We start from the raw sequence: 24,403 nt of genomic DNA, 5'->3' as shown, positions 1-24,403 counted from the left end.
GCCTTTTGCAGATCTCTGGAGTGCGATAGCTATTTTCTTGCAGGTTCCAGACTTTGACTGCCAGGGAGAGAGAAAAAGAGAGGTAGCTCCTGCTCTACAAATCCAAACAGCAACAGCCTGCCTTTCCCTCTCACCAAGCCTAGTGCTGTTAATTTGCATGATTTTCCATGTCAAAGTAAATCCTCCTGTAAAACCCCAGGAGATGATGCTAAGAATAACAAAACTGCGTCAACTCAGGTTAAAACCAATGATTAGGAACAATCGTTCTGCAGCTCAGTGTGAGAGCTCCCAGCTGCAGACAAATGGGCACCATAATCTGAGCAGAAATCTGAAACAGTCCCCTTCCTGCGGAAGATGGCACCCATACATTTCTTAAAGGGACAGTGTTGTCACATGAGGCCAGAAGGGCCTTAAGTGATGTTGCTTCGCATTCAGCCTCTTATCTCTCAATGTGTTGTCTTAGGATATGAACAGTGGCTGGCTGCTCCCAGCAATCATCGTCCATCCCTAACTGACCCCCATTTCAGAGGATGGGGGAGTGGGGGCATTTTAAGAGTTGACCAGTTGTACAAGCTATAATTCTTAACTACCAGCCTATCTCTCGAGTTCCAAGTTAAGTAATATCCCCATCAACATGTGTTTCGAATCATACAGTGCAAAAGAGGCCCTTCAGCCCATCGAGTCTGCACTGACACATTAGAAACACAACTCCCAGCTAATCTCACTTACCAGCACTTGGCCCGTAGCCCTGAATGTGATGATGTGCCAAGTGCTCATCCAGGTACTACTTAAAGGATGTGAGGCATCCCACCCTCCCAGGCAGCACATTCCAGACCCTCACCACCCTCTAGGTAAAAAATGTTACCCCCCCATACCCCCTAAACCTCCTGCCCCTCACCTTGAACCCTGTGTCCCTTTCGTGACTGACTCTTCAACTAAGGGGAACAGCCACTTCTTACCCACTCTGTCCGTGCCCCTCATAATCTTGTACACCTCAATTAGATCACCCCTCAGTCTTCTATGCTCCAACCAAAACAACCCAAATCTATCCAACCTTTCTCCATCGCTGAAACGCTCCATCCCAGGCAGCATCCTGGTGAATCTCCTCCGCACCCTCTCCAGTGGAATCATGTTCTTCCTATAATGTGGTGACCCAGACCTGCACACAGTGCTCCAGCTGTGGCCTTACCAAAGTTCTACAACTCCAACATGACCTCTCTGCTTCTGTAATCTGTGCCTTGATTGCTAAAGGCAAGTGTCTCATCTGCCTTTTTCACCACCCGATTAACACACCTTTCTGTCTTCACAGATCTGTGGACAAACACGCCGAGGTCCTTTTTTCCCTACAGAATTTCCTGGTGTCCTTCCATTTGTTGAATCCTTGTCAAATTATTCCTTCCAAAGTGCATCACTTCACACTTTTCAGGGTTAAATTCCATTTGCCACTTATCTGCCCATTGGACCATTCCATCTGTATCTTCTAGTAGCCCGAGACACCCCGTCTCACTGATAACCGCACGGCCAATCTTTGTGTCATCCACAAACTTACTAACCCTCCCACTCACACAGTCATCCATGTCATTGATATAAAAGATCAGTAGGGGGCCCAGCATGGATCCCTGTGGTTCAGCACTGGCTTCCAGTCACAAAAGCAGCTTCTGTCATCACCCTCTGTCTCCTACAACCGAGCCAATTTTGAACCCACTTTGTCAAACTACCCGGTATTCCATGTGGATTTACCTTCTTTACAAGTCTCCCATGTGGGACATTGTTAAAGGCTTTACTGAAATCCATATCAACTACATCAACCACACTACCCTCACCTACACACTTTCTGAGAGGTGACAAGGTGTGTTGACAGTGGGGGGATTCAGTGACAGTAATAACGTTGAATGTCAAGGGGCAATAGTTTAGAGTGTTTGCTGATGAGCATGGGAGAGGTGCCAGACAACTGGAGATCAGCTAATGTGGTTCTACTATTTAAGAAGGGGTGTAGAGATAAACCAGGGAACTACAGCGCAGTGAGTCTCACATCAGTGACAGGAAAACTACTGCAGAAATTTCTGAAGGAGAGAATCTATCTCCATTGGAAAGGCAAGGCTTGATCAGGGATGGTCAGCATAGCTTCAGAGAGGGAGGGTCATGTCTAACAAATTAGACTGAATTCTTGTCACCTCCTCAAAAAAATTCAGTCTAATTTGTTAGACATGACCCTCCCTCTCTGAAGCCATGCTGACTACCCCTGATCAAGCCTTGCCTTTCCAGTGGAGATAGATTCTCTCCTTCAGAAATTTCTGCAGTAGTTTTCCTGTCACTGATGTGAGACTCACTGCGCTGTAGTTCCCTGGTTTATCTCTACACCCCTTCTTAAATAGTAGAACCACATTAGCTGATCTCCAGTTGTCTGGCACCTCTCCCATGCTCATCAGCAAACACTCTAAACTATTGCCCCTTGACATTCAACGTTATTACCGTCACTGAATCCCCCCACTGTCAACACCCTGGGGGTTACCATCACTGAATTTCTCCCCCCCCCCCCAGTATCGACATCCTGGGGGTTACCATCACTGAATTCCCCCCACTGTCAACATCCTGGGGGTCACCATCACTGAATCCCCCCCCACTATCAACAGCCTGGGGGTTACCATTGACCAGAAACTGAACTGGGACCCAGCCACATAAACACAGTGACTATCAGAGCAGGTCAGAGGCTGGGAATCCTGTGGAGAGAAACTCACCTCCTGACTCCCCCCGCTCCCCCCCCGCCCCCAAAAGCCTGTCCACCATCTACAAGGACACAAGTCAGGAGTGTGATGGAAGACTCTCCACTTGCCTGGATGGGTGCGGCTCCAAACAACACTCGAGAAGCTCGACACCATCCAGGACAAAGCAGCTCTGCTCGATTGGCACCACATCCACAAACGCTCAATTCCTCCACCACTGACACACAGTGACAGCCTTGTGTACTATCCACAAGATGCACTGCAGCAACTCACCAAAGATCTGTAGGCAGCACCTTCCAAACCCACCACCACTTCCACCTAGAAAGACAAGGGCAGCAGATACCTGGGGAACACCCCCATCTGCAAGTTCCCCTCCAAGTCACTCACCATCCTGACTGGGAAATATATCGGCCGTTCCTTTGCAGTCAGTGGGTCAAAATCCTGGAATTCCCTCCCTAACGGCATTGAGGGTCAACCCACAGCACAGGGACTGCAGTGATTCAGGAAGGCAGCTCCCCACCACCTTCTCAAGGGGCAGCTAGGGGTGGGCAATAAATACTGGACAGCCAGTGAAATCCATATGTCCCACAAATGAATAAAATCTTATCAATCCTGTCCCACACATGGTAACCTATGTTTTTTATATAAATGACAATAGGGGGCCCAGCACGGATCCCTGTGGTACACCACTGGATACATAAAGGCCAAACTGGGCAAGGATGGCAGATTTCCTTCCCAATTAATGAACCAGTGGATTTGTAAATGTTAATCCTTCTCCCCATCTCTCTCTCCCTCTCCTCCCATCAGATAGTTTGGGGGAGGTATTGTCACTGGAGAGACACAGAGGAAGATCTGGGGGGCCTTTCTCATTCTAACCCCGCCACCACAGTGAAACTTGATTGCAAAATATAGACGGAATGAAAAGCCCGATGCTTGTTGTTAGAAAACCTGCCCGGTTCACTCCTACCCCATTCCGAGGAGGAAATCCGTCGTGATTACCCAGTTTGGAATACACATGAATCCAGATCCCACACGCGGTGATGTGGTCAGCTTTTGGCTTCCCCCGCTTGCCCCTTTGAAACAGCTCCAGTGAGACACTGGGATCAAAGGGTGACAACAGTAACACCGCCTGATACCCACAAATCTGGAATTAAGAATCTATTGATGGCCCATTGTCGGAAAAACCCATCTGGTTCCTTTAGGGAAGGAAATCTGCCGTCCTTACCCCGGTCTGGCCTACATGTGACTCCAGAGCCATAGCAATGTGGGTGACTCTCAACTGCCCCTCGAAGGGACAACTAGGGATGGGCAATAAATACTGGCCCAGCCAGTGACACCCAGGTCCCCCCACAAATGAATATTAAAAATTTCCCTCTGTCTGATCCATGATTCCATCGGCACAACAAACCCTTCAGTTAAATGCATCCAATCCTTTAGTTATTCACTCTTGTGATTGGCCGATGAGAGACATTAAGCTAACATTTCGCTTTTCAATATTGAAGCAATTTTCCAATTTAAAATCTCTCAGATTTCAGACATTGTTAATGTTCATGATGACATCCAGTAGCTTAACGCGATGGAAACTCAGAACTTACAATCATACCCAGTGTACAGATATCTCCCTGAGAGAGAGAGAGAGGGGACTGAGAGACACCAGTCAGTGTACAGATATCTCCCTGAGAGAGAGAGAGACACCAGTCAGTGTACAGATATCTCCCTGAGAGACAGAGGAGACTGAGAGACACCGGTCAGTGTACAGATATCTCCCTGAGAGAGAGGGGACTGAGAGACACCAGTCAGTGTACAGATATCTCCCTGAGAGAGAGAGAGGGGACTGAGTGACACCAGTCAGTGTACAGATATCTCCCTGAGAGAGAGAGGGGACTGAGAGACACCAGTCAGTGTACAGATATCTCCCTGAGAGAGAGAGGGGACTGAGGGACACCGGTCAGTGTACAGATATCTCCCTGAGAGACAGAAAGGGGACTGAGGGACACCAGTCAGTGTACAGATATCTCCCTGAGAGAGAGAAAGGGGACTGAGGGACACCAGTCAGTGTACAGATATCTCCCTGAGAGAGAGAGAGGGGACTGAGGGACACCAGTCAGTTACAGATATCTCCCTGAGAGAGAGGACTGAGAGACACCAGTCAGTTACAGATCTCTTTATTAGGTAGATAAACAGTTCTATTTACTAAAATGAATTGAGAAATTTGAAACAGTCAGTAGTTGAGGCAGTAACATTATCGTTGAACATTCATTTTGCATTTGAATAGAAGGTTACTGGTTACTGGAAGGTCTCTGATGTGGTTTAGTCAGTGAATCTGTTTTCAACATTGTGATTTGACAGTGATTATTGTTCCATTCTCTGTTACTCTGACTGGCTAGCGTGTCAGTAACAATCTGACCTCTCTGCATTGAATAAAGTGGCTTTGCAAATCTCTACACACATGTAAAACACTGTAACCATCCCACCCCTACAGACAGACATCGACTCAACACTGCCTGTGTGTCTATCATTCCCCCACACGGTGACCGGACGGGAGGGGGTCTGGGATTCCCCCACACGGTGACGGGATGGGGGGTTCTGTAATTCCCCCACACGGTGACGGGACAGCGAGTCGGTGCCTGTGAGGGGTGTAATGATTTGGGGAGTGGACCAGAAGCGGAATCTGTCAGGGAATGAGTCCAATTTAAGTGCGAAGGGGAGGCCGAGGTTGACTCGTGGCGGCTGAGAGGGGGTGGGGAGATTTGTTCGAATCCTTTGTACCTCCAGAAGCTGCGCTCCGCGGGAGTGTCGCAAGGTGGCTGTCTGCCTCGGGCCTGTCCATTATCCTGAAACAGAAATTGTGTTCCTGATGGTGCAAGGGATTGTGTGGAGGTGGAGAGGGTGTGTGGAGGTGGAGAGGGTGGGAGGGTGGGCGAGGGGGAACTTACACCTTCGCCATCGCTCTGCCATCGAGGGGATGTGTTAGTCTGTGTGTGTGTACCCCCCACCCACCCCTCGCCAGCTCCTATCACTGGATACAGTCCATGACGTGGATCTGTAAAGTGTCCATATCTGGGGCCAGGTACTGGCACTTGGGACATCGATAATCCGGCTGTTCATCGGGAACGCTGCGGCGGTGCGGAGGATCTGCGGGAGCGTTGAACGGGATGGTGTTCCCAGTCAGGAAGTAGTTACCTACAGGAGGAGGAGGAGGGAGATAGTGGATTTGATTTATTATTGTCGCATGTATTAACAGACAGTGAAAAGTATTGTTTCTTGCGCACTGTGCAGACTAAGCATACCATTCATAGAGCACAAAGGGGAGAAGGAAAGGAGAGGGAGCAGAATGTAGTATTACAGTCATAGCTAAAAGTTTTGAAAGTTTATTAATTAGTGTTACAAGTAGGACAGCACAGTGGCACAGTGGATTAGCACTGCTGCCTCACAGCACCAGGGATCCGGGTTCGATTCCCGGCTTGGGTCACTGTCTGTGTGGAGTCTGCACGTTCTCCCCATGTCTGCGCGGGTTTCCTCCGGGTGCTCCGGTTTCCTCCCACAGTCTGGTTAGGGTGTATTGGGCCGTGCTAAATTCTCCCTCAGTGTACCCGAACAGGAGTGTGGCAACTAGAGGATTTTCACAATAACTTCATTGCAGTGTTAATGTAAACCTTAGTTGTGACAATAATAAATAAACTTGAAACTACTTTCAAAAAAAGTAACAAAACAGATGGTCACCTTACAACGCAATAAGATCGCTCAAATAGCTTTGTGATAATCACCCCAATCATCTGATTGCAGCCTTGTTGGTTGAGGTATAAATACTGGCCCCAGGACACCAGGGAGAACTCAATACTGACCCTCCCACAGTGCAGCGCTCCCTCAGCACTGACCCTCCTACAGTGCAGCACTCTCAGCACCGACACTCCCACAGTGCGGCGCTCCCTCAGCACCGACCCTCCCACAGTGCGGCACTCCCTCAGCACCGACCCTCCCACAGTGCGGCACTCCCTCAGCACTGACCCTCCCACAGTGCGGCGCCCCCTCAGCACTGACCCTCCCACAGTGCGGCGCTCCCTCAGCACTGACACTCCCACAGTGCGGCGCTCCCTCAGCACTGACACTCCCACAGTGCGGCGCTCCCTCAGCACTGACACTCCCACAGTGCGGCGCTCCCTCAGTGCTGTGCTGCTGGAATTTGTAACTCGGGTGCTCGGATGGGGAGGTGCTGGTTCACGCTGATCTCCGGAGAACTCACCTTGCCCGGTCATCGGTGTCCGGAGGCTGTCGTTGTGCCTTCGTTGCAACTCCTCAAGGTGACTTCTTTCGGGGGAGAAAGGGAGAGAAAATTCACAAGAGTGTCAAAACCAAGAGAACAGAGAGAATCGTGATAAACCCCTTAGAGAAAGTCCAGCCTCTAATTTCAACACAGAGAAACAGGAGGAGGCCATTCGTTCCTTCGAGCTGCTCCCCCATTCATTTTGATCAGGGCTGATCATCAAATTTAATATCCTGATCCCCCCCCCTCCATATCCCTCGATCCCTTTTGCCCCAAGAACGATATCTAATTTCTTCCTGAAATCACACAACGTTTTGGCCTCAACTACTTTCTGTGGGAGTGAATTCCACACATTCCCCACCCTCTGGGTGAAGAAATTTCTCCTCACCTCAGTTCTAAAAGGTTTCCCCCTTATCCTCAAACTCTGACCCCTAGTTCTGGACTCCCCCCACCATCGGGAACATTCTTTCTGAATCTACCCTGTCTAACCCTGTCAGAATTTTATAAGTTTCTTGGAATACTGTGTACAGTTCTGGTCACCCTATTATAGAAAGGATATTATTAAACTAGAAAGAGTGCAGAAAAGATTTACTAGGATGCTACCAGGACTTGATGGATTGAGTTATAAGGAGAGGCTGGATAGACTGGGACTTTTCTCTCTGGAGTGTAGGAGGCTGAGAGGTGATCTTATAGAGGTCTATAAAATAATGAGGGGCACAGATCAGCTAGATAGTCAATATCTTTTCCCAGAGGTAGGGGAGTCTAAAACTAGAGGGCATAGGTTTAAGGTGAGTGGGGAGGGATACAAAAGGGTCCAGAAGGGCAATGTTTCACTCAGAGGGTGGTGAGTGTCTGGAACGAGCTGCCAGAGTTAGTAGTAGAGGCGGGTTTGTAAGAAATCAGAGCAGAATTAGGCCATTCGGCCCATTGAGTCCACTCTGCCATGGCTGATACGCTCCTCATCCCCATAACCCTTCAACACATTCCCAATTAAAAACCTGTCTAACTCCTCCTCAAATGTACTCTCTGTCCCAGCATCCACTGAACTTTTTGGTAGCGAATTCCACAGATTCACAACCCTTTGGGAGAAGGAGTTTCTTCTAAACTCTGTTTTAAATTTGCTGCCCCTTATCCTGAGACTGTGACCTCTCGTCCTAGAATGTCCCACAAGAGGAAGCATCTGCTCCACGCCCACTTTATCCAGACCTCTTATCACCTTGTAAATCTCAATTTAATCTCCCCTCATTCTTCTTCTTTCCTGAGAGTATCGTCCTAAACTGTTCAATCTCTCTTTGTAAAGAAGCATTTAGTTACGTGGGTACGATGGGTATAGAGAGATATGGAGCAAACGCGAGCAATTGCTTTGTGGTTAAACACTGGCATGGACAAGTTGGGCTGAAGGGCCTGTTTCCATGCTGTAAAACCTCGATGACTCCATGAGATCCCCTCTCACTCTTCTAAACCCCAGTGAAGACCATCCTAACTGACATCGTCTCTCCTCATATGACAGACCTGCCATTAGCACCTGGAGGTTCCCCTCCGAGTCACTCACCATCCCAACTGGGAAATAAATCGGCCGTTCCTTCACTGTCGCTGGGTCAAAATCCTGGAATTCCCTCCCTAACAGCACTGTGGGTCAACTCACAGCGCAGGGACTGCAGCGATTCAAGAAGGCAGCTCCCCACCACCACCTCAAGAGGCAACAAGGGATGGGCAATAAATACTGGCCCAGCCAGCGAGGCCCGTGTCCCACCAGTGAATTAAATAAAAGACCCCGAAGGGGTTTGACAGGGTCAAGTCTGTTTCTAACCCCTCCCCGCACCAGGAGAGGTGAGAACATGGCTGTGGTGGGCGGGGGGGGGGTGGGGGGCACTATTGGGAGAGTGGGGTGGGGGCCTGTACTCAGTGGAGCTTAGAAAGGCGACCTTATTGAGATATAGCAGATCCTTAATGATCTTCAAGGAAAGAGTGATCATAACATGCGGGAATTCTAAATTGAGTTGGAGGAGGGGACACCGGAGTCCCATGCCCACATTCTGGAATTAATCAAAGATAATTCCAGCGGCACAAGGACACATATGGCAATAGAGCAGCAGGCAGGAAGGTAGGACAGGTGATGATCAGTGGCAGATGTTTAAAGAGATGGTCAATTCCACACAATTAAAATACATTCCAGAGAGGAAGCAGCACGATAGCGCAGTGGGTTAGCACTGCTGTCTCACAGCACCAGGGACCTGGGTTTGATTCCCGGTTCGGGTCACTGTCTGTGTGGAGTCTGCATGTTCTCCCCGTGTCTGAGTGGGTTTCCTCCTGGTGCTCCGGTTTCCTCTCACAGTCCAAAGGTGTGCAGGTTAGGTGGATTGGCTGTGCTAAATTGTCCCTTAATGTCCAAAGATGTGCAGGTTAGGGTGGGTTGGCCATGCTAAATTGTCCCTTAGTGTCAGGGGGTTAGTGAGGGTAAATGCATGGGGATAGGGCCTGGGTGGGATTGTGGTGGGTGTGCAGACTCGATGGGCCGAATGGCCTCCTTCTTCACTGCATAGAAACTTTGTAAGAGGGGAAAGAAAGGCTAAGCAAGGAAGTTAAGAATAAATTAAAGCATATTGTGATGTGGAGTTGCGGTTGCTGGATCGGGGTAGGCACAATAAGTAATCTCACAACATCTCCAAAAGCTCGTGGTTCCAAATAAACCTGTTGGACTTTAACCTGGTGTTTGTGAGACTGAGGACATATCGTATTGCAATGGCCAGTGACAGGCTGGGAGACTAGAAAACTGAGGGGCGATCTACTCGTGGTGTACAGGATTATGAGGGACACGGACAGTGGATAAGGAGCAGCTGTTCCCCTTAGTTGAGGGGTCAGTCACGAGGGGGACACAGGGTTCAAGGGGAGGGGCAGGCGGTTTAGGGGGATGTGAGGAAAAGCTTTTTACCCAGAGGGTGGTGAGGGTCTGGAATGCGCTGCCTGGCGGGGTGGTGGAGGTGGGATGCCTCACATCCTTTAAATGGTGGGACAGTTTTCGATGGGCCGAATGGCCTATTGCTGGCTGGTGCGCTCCCTCCTGTTCCGGAGATTTTGGGGGGGAGGGGTTTACACTCTGGGATTTTGATGGTGGGGGTAACAGCCGTACCGTGTCGCCTCCTCGTGTTCCGGAGATTTTACGGGGGGGGGGGGGGTGGTTTTACGCTCTGGGATTTGGGTGGCGGGGGGGGGTAACAGCCGTACCGTGTCGCCTCCTCGTGTTCCGTCCGCAGCTTCTCGAATTCCAGCTGCAGAGCCAAGAACCTCTCCTGCTGCACCTCCTTCTGCTCGTGAAGCTTCTCCCGAGCCTCCCTCTCCGCTACAAAATCAGCTTTAAACACATCCGCCTGCCGAGAGAAAGAACACAACTCAGAGAGAGACAGACAGAGAGAGAGAGAGAGACACTCCTGTCTCTCTCTGTATCACCCCTCAACCCCCTCTCTGCATCAACCCCCTCTCTCTCATCCCCGTCTCCCTCCCTCTCTCTCTATCATTCCCCCCATCTCTCTCTCTCTGTATAAACCCCATCTCACTCACTCTCTGTATTATCCCCCACTGCCTTGACCTGCTCTCTTTCTCTCTTATAACCCCTCATCTCTGTCTGTCTCCGTCTCCCTCTCTCCCCCCGCGCTGTCTCTGTCTCCCTCTCTCCCCCCGCGCTGTCTCCATCTCCCTCTCTCCCCCCGCGCTGTCTCAGTCTCCCTCTCTCCCCCCACGCTGTCTCAGTCTCCCTCTCTCCCCCCGCGCTGTCTCAGTCTCCCTCTCTCCCCCTGCGCTGTCTCAGTCTGTCTCTCCCTCTCTCTCCCCACACTGTCTCAGTCTCTCTCTCTCTCCCCACACTGTCTCTCTCTCTCTCCCCCTGCACTGCCCCCGGTTCCTCTCCCCGTTGCTCCTTACCTGGGCTTTAAGAACGGGGATAGTCTCAAGTTCCGCTTTCAGGGTCTCTGCATCTTCCTTTAGCTTGTCGATCAAATCCTGTTTCAGAACCAGAGCTTCCTCTGCCTCCCGTAACTGTTGTAGCACCTCCTCAAACTGCCCCTGCACAGGGAACACACAGACACACACACACACACACACAGACACACACAGTGAGTGTCAGTTCTATGAGGGCAGGGTTGGTGATCTAAGTGATGATTCTCTCACCCTGACACTGCCCACCGAGCGTCCCACACACCCAGAGATAACATCACACTGAGTGTTGGCAACTGGAGGAGGCCATTCTGCCCCTCTTTCTTGAGCCTATTACACAGGAATAGGAGGCCATTCAGCCCCTCTCAAGCCATTCTCCCATTCAGTTCAATCTCAGTTGATGTGAATCTTAACTCTGTCTGCCCACCAGAGATGTGTGGGTTGGGTGGGTGGGTGGATTGGCCGTGCAGTGGAGGGGGGAGGAGAGGGGAATGTGTGGGGGAATTGGCTGTGCTGTGGGGGGAGGGGGATGGGGGGGATGTGTGGGTTGGGGGGGGGAATTGGCTGTGCTGTGGGGGGAGGGGGAGGGGGGGATGTGTGGGTTGGGGGGGGAATTGGCTGTGCTGTGGGGGGAGGGGGAGGGGGGGATGTGTGGGTTGGGGGAGGAATTGGCTGTGCTGTGGGAGGAGGGGGAGGGGGGGATGTGTGGGTTGGGGGGGATTGGCCGTGTGGGGGAGGGAGGGGGATGTGTGGATTGGGGGGGTTATTGGTCGTGTGGGGGATGGGGGGGATGTGAGGGTTGGGGGGTATTGGTCGTGTGGGGGTTAGGGGGGATGTGAGGGTTGGGGGGGTATTGGTCGTGTGGGGGTTAGGAGGGATGTGAGGGTTGGGGGGGTATTGGTCCTGTGGGGGATGGGGGGGATGTGAGGGTTGGGGGGGTATTGGTCGTGTGGGGGATGGGGGGGATGTGAGGGTTGGGGGGGTATTGGTCGTGTGGGGGTTAGGAGGGATGTGAGGGTATTGGCAGTGCCGGGAGGGGAAGGGGATGTGTGCGGGGTGTGTGGATGGAGGGGGGTGCGGAGAGGGGGATAGATTTCTTCCTCACCCTATTCTTCTTTTCTTCTAAATTGGTTGCCATCACATCATAATCCATGAAGAGCTGATGATAGGCAGCCTGTAACTGAGCGAGTTTCCTCCTGTAGATCAGAGAGAGACACAGCGGACAGTCAACTCCCCACAGCCAGCATCATTCCCCATCACACACCAATCAAAACCACCAGGAACACCCTGCAAACTCATCCAGGGCATCGGGGGGGGGGGGGGGGGGGGGGCTTATATATAAAACAACAGATACCCGGGAGTGAGTTACAGACTGGAATCTAATCGAGAGGTTCAGGGGGGTTTATATACAGAATAACAGATACCCGGGAGTGAGTTACAGACTGGAATCTAATCGAGGGGTTCGGGGTGGTTTATATATAGAATAACAGATACCCGGGAGTGAGTTACAGACTGGAATCTAATCGAGGGGTTCGGGGTGGTTTATATATAGAATAACAGATACCCGGGAGTGAGTTACAGACTGGAATCTAATCGAGGGGTTCGGGGGGGGGGGTTTATATACAGAATAATAGATATGATAACAGAATGACCCACTAGCCTATACCAATCCCTTTTCGTCCATAAACCTATCCAGAGATCTCTTAAACGCCCCCAAACTAGACGCATTTACAACTGCAGCAGGCAGGGCATTCCAATCCTTCACCACCCGCTGGGTAAAGAACCTACCCCTGACATCCGTCCTGTAGCTACCCCCCCTTAACAGATACCCGGGAGTGAGTTACAGACTGGAATCTAATCGAGGGGCTCGGGGTGGTTTATATATAGAATAACAGATACCCGGGAGTGAGTTACAGACTGGAATCTAATCGAGGGGCTCGGGGTGGTTTATATATAGAATAACAGATACCCGGGAGTGAGTTACAGACTGGAATCTAATCGAGGGGTTCGGGGTGGTTTATATATAGAATAACAGATACCCGGGAGTGAGTTACAGACTGGAATCTAATCGAGGGGCTCGGGGTGGTTTATATATAGAATAACAGATACCCGGGAGTGAGTTACAGACTGGAATCTAATCGAGGGGTTCGGGGTGGTTTATATATAGAATAACAGATACCCGGGAGTGAGTTACAGACTGGAATCTAATCGAGGGGTTCGGAGTGGTTTATATACAGAATAACAGATACCCGGGAGTGAGTTACAGACTGGAATCTAATCGAGGGGTTCGGGGTGGTTTATATATAGGATAACAGATACCCGGGAGTGAGTTACAGACTGGAATCTAATCGAGGGGTTCGGGGTGGTTTATATACAGAATAACAGATACCCGGGAGTGAGTTACAGACTGGAATCTAATCGAGGGGTTCGGGGTGGTTTATATAGGGTGGGGGTGGATGCAGTGTGTGTTGGGGGGGTGGGTGCAGTGTGTGTGTGTTGGGGGGTGGGTGCAGTGTGTGTGTTGGGGGGTGGGTGCAGTGTGTGTGTGTTGGGGGGGTGGGTGCAGTGTGTGTGTGTTGGGGGGGTGGGTGCAGTGTGTGTGTGTTGGGGGGGTGGGTGCAGTGTGTGTGTGTTGGGGGGTGGGCGCAGTGTGTGTGTGTTGGGGGGTGGGTGCAGTGTGTGTGTGTTGGGGGGGTGGGTGCAGTGTGTGTGTGTTGGGGGGTGGGTGCAGTGTGTGTGTTGGGGGGCGAGTGCAGTGTGTGTGTTGGGGGGGTGGGTGCAGTGTGTGTGTGTTGGGGGGTGGGTGCAGTGTGTGTGTGTTGGGGGGCGAGTGCAGTGTGTGTGTTGGGGGGGTGGGTGCAGTGTGTGTGTGTTGGGGGGTGGGTGCAGTGTGTGTGTTGGGGGGCGAGTGCAGTGTGTGTGTTGGGGGGGTGGGTGCAGTGTGTGTGTGTTGGGGGGTGGGTGCAGTGTGTGTGTGTTGGGGGGTGGGTGCAGTGTGTGTGTGTTGGGGGGTGGGTGCAGTGTGTGTGTGTTGGGGGGCGAGTGCAGTGTGTGTGTGTTGGGGGGTGGGTGCAGTGTGTGTGTGTTGGGGGGTGGGTGCAGTGTGTGTGTGTTGGGGGGTGGGTGCAGTGTGTGTGTGTTGGGGGGTGGGTGCAGTGTGTGTGTTGGGGGGGTGGGTGCAGTGTGTGTGTTGGGGGGTGGGTGCAGTGTGTGTGTGTTGGGGGGTGGGTGCAGTGTGTGTGTGTTGGGGGGTGGGTGCAGTGTGTGTGTTGGGGGGCGAGTGCAGTGTGTGTGTGTTGGGGGGTGGGTGCAGTGTGTGTGTTGGGGGGTGGGTGCAGTGTGTGTGTGTTGGGGGGCGAGTGCAGTGTGTGTGTGTTGGGGGGCGAGTGCAGTGTGTGTGTTGGGGGGGTGGGTGCAGTGTGTGTGTGTTGGGGGGTGGGTGCAGTGTGTGTGTTGGGGGGCGAGTGCAGTGTGTGTGTGTTGGGGGGTGGGTGCAGTGTGTGTGTTGGGGGGTGGGTGCAGTGTGTGTGTTGGGGGGTGGGTGCAGTGTGTGTGTGTTGGGGGGCGAGTGCAGTGTGTGTGTTGGGGGGGTGGGTGCAGTGTGTGTGTGTTGGGGGGTGGGTGCAGTGTGTGTGTGTTGGGGGGTGGGTGCAGTGTGTGTGTTGGGGGGCGAGTGCAGTGTGTGTGTGTTGGGGGGTGGGTGCAGTGTGTGTGTTGGGGGGTGGGTGCAGTGTGTGTGTGTTGGGGGGCGAGTGCAGTGTGTGTGTGTTGGGGGGCGAGTGCAGTGTGTGTGTTGGGGGGGTGGGTGCAGTGTGTGTGTGTTGGGGGGTGGGTGCAGTGTGTGTGTTGGGGGGCGAGTGCAGTGTGTGTGTTGGGGGGCGAGTGCAGTGTGTGTGTGTTGGGGGGTGGGTGCAGTGTGTGTGTTGGGGGGTGGGTGCAGTGTGTGTGTTGGGGGTGTTGGGTGCAGTGTGTGTGTGTTGGGGGTGTTGGGTGCAGTGTGTGTGTGTTGGGGGGCGAGTGCAGTGTGTGTGTTGGGGGGGTGGGTGCAGTGTGTGTGTGTTGGGGGGTGGGTGCAGTGTGTGTGTTGGGGGGGTGGGTGCAGTGTGTGTGTGTTGGGGGGCGAGTGCAGTGTGTGTGTTGGGGGGGTGGGTGCAGTGTGTGTGTGTTGGGGGGTGGGTGCAGTGTGTGTGTTGGGGGGTGGGTGCAGTGTGTGTGTTGGGGGGCGAGTGCAGTGTGTGTGTTGGGGGGGTGGGTGCAGTGTGTGTGTGTTGGGGGGTGGGTGCAGTGTGTGTGTGTTGGGGGGTGGGTGCAGTGTGTGTGTTGGGGGGCGAGTGCAGTGTGTGTGTGTTGGGGGGTGGGTGCAGTGTGTGTGTTGGGGGGTGGGTGCAGTGTGTGTGTGTTGGGGGGCGAGTGCAGTGTGTGTGTGTTGGGGGGCGAGTGCAGTGTGTGTGTTGGGGGGGTGGGTGCAGTGTGTGTGTGTTGGGGGGTGGGTGCAGTGTGTGTGTTGGGGGGCGAGTGCAGTGTGTGTGTTGGGGGGCGAGTGCAGTGTGTGTGTGTTGGGGGGTGGGTGCAGTGTGTGTGTTGGGGGGTGGGTGCAGTGTGTGTGTTGGGGGTGTTGGGTGCAGTGTGTGTGTGTTGGGGGTGTTGGGTGCAGTGTGTGTGTGTTGGGGGGCGAGTGCAGTGTGTGTGTTGGGGGGGTGGGTGCAGTGTGTGTGTGTTGGGGGGTGGGTGCAGTGTGTGTGTTGGGGGGTGGGTGCAGTGTGTGTGTGTTGGGGGGGTGGGTGCAGTGTGTGTGTGTTGGGGGGGTGGGTGCAGTGAGTGTGTTGGGGGTGTTGGGTGCGGTGTGTGTGGGTGCAGTGAGTGTGGGGCTGGAGGTTTCGCTCACTTGTCCTCAGACGCGTTGATTCTCTCGGTTTTGAGAGCGGACTCGTAGCTGTGCACCGCGATCCTGAGCTGGTCAACCGTGACACTGTGCTGCTTCTTCTGGTTCTCCATCTCCTGTTCCAGAGATCGCAATTTCTCCTCCGTCACCCGGCATCTGTGTCCAGGAAGGTATCGAGGAGGTAATGATTGTGGAACAGGAGGAAAGAGAGAGAGACACACACACACACACACACACACAGACACAGAGAGAGGGACAGAGAGAGAGGGACAGAGAGAGAGGGACAGAAAGAGAGAGAGTGAGACAGAGACAGACAGAGAGAGAGAGACAGACAGAGAGAGAGAGAGGGTGAGACAGAGACAGACAGAGAGACAGAGCCAGACAGAGAGGGAGGGAGACAGAGAGGGAGGAAGACAGAGAGGGAGGGAGACAGAGAGGGAGGGAGACAGAGAGGGAGGGAGACAGAGAGGGAGGGAGACAGAGAGGGAGGGAGACAGAGAGGGAGACAGCTCCAGAGCTGCTGGGAGTTCCCAGATCAAAAATCCCAATTCCCTCAACGATCAAATCCCATCAGTGCCTCGCTCCCCAACCCCTCCCTATCTCTGTAACCCCCTCCAGTCCCTACACCCCTCCCTATCTCTGTAACCCTCCTACACCCCCTCCCTATCTCTGTAACCTCCTCCAGCCCCCTACACTCCCTCCCTATCTCTGTAACCTCCTCCAGCCCCCTACACCCCCTCCCTATCTCTGTAACCTCCTCCAGCCCCTACACCCCCTCCCTATCTCTGTAACCTCCTCCAGCCCCCTACACCCCCTCCCTATCTCTGTAACCTCCTCCAGCCCCTACACTCCCTCCCTATCTCTGTAACCTCCTCCAGCCCCCTACACCCCCTCCCTATCTCTGTAACCTCCTCCAGCCCCTACACCCCCTCCCTATCTCTGTAACCTCCTCCAGCCCCTACACCCCCTCCCTATCTCTGTAACCTCCTCCAGCCCCCTACACCCCCTCCCTATCTCTGTAACCTCCTCCAGCCCCTACACCCCTCCCTATTGCTGGGGGGGTGGGGGGTTGGGGGGGGCGGTATTGTAGAGAAGAACTCACCTCTGCTCCAGCTGGGAACAAGCTTTCGACTTCAGTTCCACGCACGACTGACTGTCCTGAAGTTCACCCAGGAGAGACGTCACCTGGGCCTTGAGGGAGGCCTGATCCTCACTCATTTGCTGCAACAGAGACAGATCAGTGTGACCCGCAGTTACCCCTCAGCCCAATAACTGGCACCCCCTGGACCCCTCACCCCAGATACCCGTCACCCCAGATACCCGGCACACCCAATACTCTGGTCCCACAACCCCAGATACCCCTCACCCCCACCCATTCTAATATACTCACCCCCCTCACTGTAACACTCTGATATACCCCACACCCCTCACTGTAACACTCTGATATATCCCACACCCCTCACTGTAACACTCTGATATACCCCACACCCCTCACTGTAACACTCTGATATACCCCACACCCCTCACTGTAACACTCTGATATACCCCACACCCCTCACTGTAACACTCTGATATACCCCACACCCCTCACTGTAACACTCTGATATACCCCACACCCCTCACTGTAACACTCTGATATACCCCTCACCCCTCACTGTAACACTCTGATATATCCCACACCCCTCACTGTAACACTCTGATATACCCCATACCCCTCACTGTAACACTCTGATATACCCCACACCCCTCACTGTAACACTCTGATATACCCCACACCCCTCACTGTAACACTCTGATATATCCCACACCCCTCACTGTAACACTCTGATATACCCCACACCCCTCACTGTAACACTCTGATATACCCCACACCCCTCACTGTAACACTCTGATATATCCCACACACCTCACTGTAACACTCTGATATACCCCACACCCCTCACTGTAACACTCTGATATATCCCACACCCCTCACTGTAACACTCTGATATACCCCACACCCCTCACTGTAACACTCTGATATACCCCACACCCCTCACTGTAACACTCTGATATATCCCACACCCCTCACTGTAACACTCTGATATACCCCACACCCCTCACTGTAACACTCTGATATACCCCACACCCCTCACTGTAACACTCTGATATACCCCACACCCCTCACTGTAACACTCTGATATATCCCACACCCCTCACTGTAACACTCTGATATACCCCACACCCCTCACTGTGACTCTCTCACCTCTAGCTGTTTGTTGAGGGTTCGTAGTTTCATCTCGCTGGCTGCTTTCTGTTCCTGTAGTTCAGCCTGCTGCTGTTTGTATCTCTCCTCTAAATGTTCAAACTGTACGATGCGTTTCTGGACCAATGTTAGCTGTTGCTGCAGATCGGACCTCCTGCAGATACGAACATCATTACTCCGTCATAATATACCATCACCAATCCAGGATCATTCAACATTCCCGAGAGAATCAGCAGACGGACCTGACCCCGGGTCACCTGGAAACACTGACCGAATCATAGAGTCCCACAGTGCAGAGAGAGGCCATTCAGCCCATCGAGTCTGCACTGACCACAATCCCACTCAGGCCCATAACCCCACCTCATTACCCCACCAATCCCCCCTCAGCCCACGGGGCAATTTACCACGGCCAGTCCACCTGACCCACACGTCTTTCAGACTGTGGGAGGAAACCGGAGGAAACCCACACAGACTCGGGGTCACCATGACAGGCGACCAAAGGCTCAATACAACAGGTCAGTGTGAATGAACAGGTACACAGAGACAGAGAGGGAGGGAGAGAGGGAGGGTGAGAGAGAGACACAGAGGGAGAGAGAGAGCGAGGGAGAGAGAGAGCGAGGGAGAGAGAGAGCGAGGGAGAGAGAGCGAGGGAGAGAGAGACAGAGAGGGAGGGAGAGAGAGACAGAGAGGGAGGGAGAGAGAGACAGAGGGAGGGAGAGAGAGACACACGGAGGGAGAGAGGGAGACACAGAGGGAGAGGGAGACACAGAGGGAGAGAGAGAGCGAGGGAGAGAGAGAGAGCGAGGGAGAGAGAGAGCGAGGGAGAGAGAGAGAGCGAGGGAGAGAGAGAGCGAGGGAGAGAGAGAGCGAGGGAGAGAGAGAGCGAGGGAGAGAGAGAGCGAGGGAGAGAGAGAGCGAGGGAGAGAGAGAGCGAGGGAGAGAGAGAGCGAGGGAGAGAGAGAGCGAGGGAGAGAGAGAGCGAGGGAGAGAGAGAGAGCGAGGGAGAGAGAGCGAGGGAGAGAGAGCGAGGGAGAGAGAGAGCGAGGGAGAGAGAGAGCGAGGGAGAGAGCAAGGGAGAGAGGGAGGGAGAGAGACACACAGAGGGAGCGAGAGAGCGAGGGAGAGAGGGAGACACAGAGGGAGGGAGACAGACAGAGAGCAAGGGGGAGGGTTGAGGGGGAGGGATTGTGCAGCGAGGGGGAGGGACAGTGAATGTCCATCTTGCCCACCCCAGCCCCGACCCCCACTCACTCATTCTCTGCGACCATCAGTTTATTCACCCCTTCTTCCAGCTGCGTCTCGCTCTGTCTGTCTCCCAGGCTGGAGCTGTGAACAGAATAGAGAGAGTGAACCGGCCTGGTCTCCCTGAGACCACCACCCCTAGCCCCCACCGACAGCCCCCACTGACAGGCTGTGGGACACAGAGCCCCCCAGCCACTGTGAGTGAGACTATCGATTGGTATAAAAATATTTACAGTCTGACAGAGAGCAAGTCTGTGTCTCCAAACCCGACCAGCACAGATTTAAACTGTGGGTATCTCCGAGAGACCATCGGAAACCCGACTTAAACCCACCCCCCTATGGGCACAGTGAAACACCCAAAATACACACCCATCTCCCTAAACATCACCACCACAGATAGAGAGGGGGTAGAGAGAGAGAGGGAAAGACAGCGGGGGGAGAGAGAGAGAGGGAGAGAGACAGCGGGGGGAGGGAGAGACAGCGGGGGGAGAGGGAGAGAGATAGCGGGGGGAGAGAGAGAGAGAGAGAGACAGCGGGGGGGGAGAGAGAGGGAGAGACAGCGGGGGGAGAGGGAGAGACAGCGGGGGGAGAGAGAGCGAGAGGGAGAGACAGCGGGGGGAGAGAGGGAGAGAGACAGCGGGGGGAGAGAGAGAGAGAGACAGCGGGGGAGAGAGAGAGAGAGAGAGACAGCGGGGGGAGAGAGAGAGAGACAGCGGGGGGAGAGGGAGAGAGATAGCGGGGGGAGAGAGAGAGAGAGAGAGACAGCGGGGGGGGAGAGAGAGGGAGAGACAGCGGGGGGAGAGGGAGAGACAGCGGGGGGAGAGAGAGCGAGAGGGAGAGACAGCGGGGGGAGAGAGGGAGAGAGACAGCGGGGGAGAGAGAGAGAGAGACAGCGGGGGGAGAGAGAGAGAGAGAGAGACAGCGGGGGGAGAGAGAGAGAGACAGCGGGGGGAGAGGGAGAGACAGCGGGGGGAGAGAGGGAGAGACAGCGGGGGGAGAGAGAGAGAGGGAGAGACAGCAGGGGGAGAGAGCGAGAGGGAGAGACAGCAGGGGGAGAGAGAGAGAGAGGGAGAGACAGCGGGGGGAGAGAGAGAGAGGGAGAGACAGCAGGGGGGGAGAGAGAGAGACAGCGAGAGACAGCAGGGGGGGAGAGAGAGAGACAGCGGGGGGGAGAGAGAGAGGGAGAGAGACAGCGGGGGGAGAGAGGGAGAGACAGCGGGGGAGAGAGAGAGAGGGAGGGACAGCGGGGGGAGACAGAGACGGGGGATGCAAAGTGGGGGACAGAGGGACAGAGAGAGAGACAGAGAAAGAGAAAGAGAGAGACGTAATGAGGGAAAGGAACACGAGCTGCAGTCGCCTGGAGGTGTTTGTACCTGTTGGAGATTTTCGGTGTTATACGCTGTAGGAGATTCTCTTCTTCCTTCTCATCCTGAAAGAGAGGAGAGAGAGTGAGTAAGTGAACCCTCACCCCACAGGGTCGGTGCTGAGGGAGCGCCGCACTGAGGGAGGGTCAGTGCCGAGGGAGCGCCGCACTGAGGGAGGGTCAGTGCCGAGGGAGCGCCGCACTGAGGGAGGGTCAGTGCCGAGGGAGCGCCGCACTGTGGGAGGGTGTGATTATTCTGATATTTGCCTGTATCAGTACGGGGGATCCCACAGTCTCCAGTTTGTATCGTAGCAGCTGATTCTCCTCTTGTACAGCCTTCAAGTTCTTCTCCAGTTCCTCCTTGCGAGCTTTGTGCAGTTGGACAAACTCATTCCCCTCGCCCTGTATCAGAGACAGAGAGACTGAGTGCTTGTAGAGAGACGTTCCCCCAGCCCCTGTCACCCCTCGGGACATTCGCAAAATCCCTCACAACCAACCAAGATATTTTCAGAGGTGTGCTCATCGTTACAGTGTAGGGAATGCAACAGCCAATTTACACACAGCAAGATCCCACAAACAGCAACGTGAGAGACTCCCAGGTCATCTGAGTCCAGTGACATTGGATTATTGATAAATGTTGGCCCCAGGGAGAACTCCCTCAGCACCGACCCTCCCACAGTGCAGCGCTCCCTCAGCACTCACCCTCCCACAGTGCGGCGCTCCCACAGCACTGACCCTCCCACAGTGCGGCGCTCCCACAGCACTGACCCTCCCACAGTGCGGCGCTCCCTCGGCACCGACCCTCCCACAGTTGGGGGGTGAGGGGGTGGGGGAGAGTTGGCTACCAGGTATCCTACAGTACAACTAGCAAGGCCTATTACAATGCAGGTGGAGAAGGTAGTCAGGAAGGCATACGGCATGCTTGCCTTCATCGGCCGGGGCACTGAGTTTAAAAATTGGCAAGTCATGTTGCAGCTTTATAGAACCTTAGTGAGGCCGCACTTGGAATATAGTGTTCAATTCTGGGTCACCCACACTACCAGAAGGATGTGGAGGCTTTGGAGAGGGGACAGAAAAGATTTACCAGGATGTTGCCCCTGGTACGGAGGGCATTAGCTATGAGGAGAGGTTGGAGAAACTTGGTTTGTTCTCACTGGAGGTTGAGGGGAGACCTGATAGAAGTCTACAAGATTATGAGGGACAGAGTGAAGAGTCAGAAGCTTTTCCCCAGGGTCAATTACTAGGGAGGGTGGGGGCACAGGTTTAAGGTGCGAGGGGCAAGGTTTAAAGGAGATGTACGAGGCAGATTTTTTACACAGAGGGTGGTGGGTGCCTGGAACTCGCTGCTGGGGGAGGGGGTGGGGGTGGGTACGAGAGAAACATTTAAGGGGCATTTGGATAAATCCATGAATAGGATGGGAATGGGGGGATATGGTCCCTGGAAGGGGAGGGGGTTTTAGTTCAGTCAGGGCAGCATGGGTCAGTACAGGATTGGAGGGGCTGAAGGGCCTGTTCCCTGTGCTGTTCTGTTCTTTAAAATAACCTCCCCTCACGCTCGCTGAAGGGTGCTATAGAAATGCACAGAATTCCCGTTCCTCAGTGAATAGTTAGCGGGAATACCTCAGGAGCAGGGATCCGGGACGGGAGATGGGATCACGTGTAATTCCCTGCCATTGGGCTGTGTCCCGTGTTCCTGCGTCCTCTCGGTCCAACCCTGCTGAGGCACTTCTCCCCGTCGCCACTCCGGGGGGTCAATAAGGCACCCCCTGTTGGCGGGTGTGGGGAGGACACCGTGGGGCCCCCTCCACAACCCCCTCCCCCCCCATCCCAGGTTGGATATTGCACCCTCTTTGTCTGGGCTCTGGGGTGGGTTTGGCTGTTGGGGACGGGGGGACAGGGATGGGGCACGGGGGGCCGGGGGGTTATTCGCCATCCAACGCCCACCACCTCTTGACCCTCGCTCACCTGCTCTCTTCTGGTCACCAGGTCTGACGGCTTGTCCTCCAGGCTCCGGGGGGCGGCGTTGGCGAATAAGCTCTGGGTGATTGTGCCACAGGAGGTGAGGGAGCTGTTGGCACTGCCACCTTGCTGCCAGGCCCCCTGTACCGGCACAAAGCAACCAATCAGCAGTGGGCAGAATGGATGGGGGGGGCGCAGGGGGCAGTGGGGGGGGGGGCAGGGCAGGGCAGGGGCTACCGGAGAGGCGGGCCTTTGGAGGAGAGGGGGTGGCGAGAGGAAGGCAGGACTAGCGGATTAACAACTCCCTCCCCCCCAAGCCCACCAGTGGATGGAGTCGAGAACATGGAGATTCTGTACCACCACCACCCCCCCAACTCCCAACCCCATTCCTGCGCACCCTCCCCCCCAGTCCCCCTCCCCCAGAAGGTGACCGAGTGGGCGGGGTCACCTTGGCTGCACCCTCCCTCCCCCCCACCCCAACGAGAAGGCGGAATGGACCATTGGCCATCTTGGGTCAATCGTTTGTGAGAAATGATCTTGGCTCAGAAGGTAGTGACTCGGAATCGGCCGGGTTTTGGTGGGGGGGCGGGGGGGAGGGATTAGAATCAGCAAAGGACCAAAAAAAACCAGTGGGAGTGGTATAAAGGCCCCCCACCCCACCACTACTGACAGTAGTTATACCCTCATTCGAGGACAGCAAGTAGGAAGTTATTGGGGCTTGTGGGGGTTTTAATCTTTATTTAGTCTGGAATGATCAAGTTGGCATGGGTAGGTTAAACAGTTTACCAAATGTTTTCCAGCAGCAACACATTGTGGTACCAGCCAGGGACAAATAGCTTGTGGATCTCATCTGCAACGAGGCAGGGTTCATTTGCAATCCGATTTTACTGGGAAATAGTGATCATAACGCAACTGAATTCTATCTTCAGTTCGAAAATGGCCTACTCCAATCACAAACGGGAATATTAAGACATGGATTGGTGGGGGGTAGAGATGGTTAGGACGGGGTACAGTACCGTGGCCTCCTCCTTGCTCCCCTCGGCCACTCTGCGAAGTTCGGTGTTAGCCGCTCTCAGCTGCTCCACCAGGCTCCTGGCCTCCTTGAACCGGCGAGCCACCAGCTCCTTCTCTTTGCGGTTCTTCATCTGAAACTCCTGGAGCTCCTCGCACCTGTCCTTCAGCGCCTGGTTACTCTGTCGGATCGCCTCTGTCGGAGGGAGGGAGGGAACAGAAAGGAGAAACCGCCCGAGGCGCTGTGAGAAAATGGATGATTGGGAGAGGGCCCAGAAATACAGGGAGTTCAGTGGGGCCTACACTTACAAAAAAGATCAGGGCACCCGATCTCAGGCCTCCACATTCCTGTCTCACCCCCTTCATACCCCCCCCAAAACAAATCTCGTGATCTCCGTCTTGAATATACTCAATGACCCCCTTCCCCCACCAATCTGGAGTCAAGAACTCCAAAACTTCACAACCCTCTGAGTGCAAAAATGTCTCCACACCTCAGTCTAAAATGGCTGACAGCTCATTCTGACACCGGGCCCCTGTCCTTTCCAGACTCACCAGCCACAGGGAGGGAGGAGAGGGGGGGTGCGTGGGGGCAAGGCTGGAGGAGCAGGCTGATGAATGGATGCTCCAGCACCCATTCCCTACCCACCCTGGACTGGATCAATGGACGTATGGAGGAGTTGGACACTCTACACCACCCCCCCCACCAAACTCCTCACCCCACCACTTCTTCCACCCCACTCCCCCAGCGAGGCAGAAGGAGCAGATCAATGAGTCGGGGGGTGGG

The 24,403-nt window shown here is 54.1% G+C and overlaps 1 protein-coding gene across 2 annotated transcripts; it reads right to left on the bottom strand.

The window, feature by feature from the left end:
* Window positions 1–4,872: 4,872 nt before the first annotated feature.
* ikbkg (inhibitor of nuclear factor kappa B kinase regulatory subunit gamma) lies at window positions 4,873–23,811 on the bottom strand. 2 transcript variants are annotated; one of them, XM_080184313.1, is made up of 13 exons: window positions 23,625–23,811; window positions 22,615–22,749; window positions 20,917–21,051; window positions 20,660–20,715; window positions 19,296–19,370; window positions 18,045–18,198; window positions 16,902–17,020; window positions 15,803–15,955; window positions 12,023–12,113; window positions 10,906–11,046; window positions 10,213–10,355; window positions 6,967–7,031; window positions 4,873–5,906 (listed from the first exon to the last, which is right to left on the bottom strand). In XM_080184313.1, the coding sequence occupies exons 1-13, from the start codon at window positions 23,751–23,753 to the stop codon at window positions 5,740–5,742; spliced, it is 1,563 nt and encodes a 520-aa protein (XP_080040439.1). In that variant the 5' UTR covers window positions 23,754–23,811; the 3' UTR covers window positions 4,873–5,739. The 2 variants fall into 2 exon arrangements, with proteins under 2 accessions (XP_080040439.1, XP_080040440.1); XM_080184314.1 differs by lacking the exon at window positions 22,615–22,749.
* Window positions 23,812–24,403: the final 592 nt, after the last annotated feature.

Source organism: Carcharhinus amblyrhynchos, unplaced genomic scaffold, assembly GCF_965287045.1.
Source record: "Carcharhinus amblyrhynchos unplaced genomic scaffold, sCarAmb.v2.hapA scaffold_671, whole genome shotgun sequence".
Lineage (NCBI taxonomy): Eukaryota > Metazoa > Chordata > Chondrichthyes > Carcharhiniformes > Carcharhinidae > Carcharhinus > Carcharhinus amblyrhynchos.
This window is presented reverse-complemented; position numbering and strand designations above follow the sequence as displayed.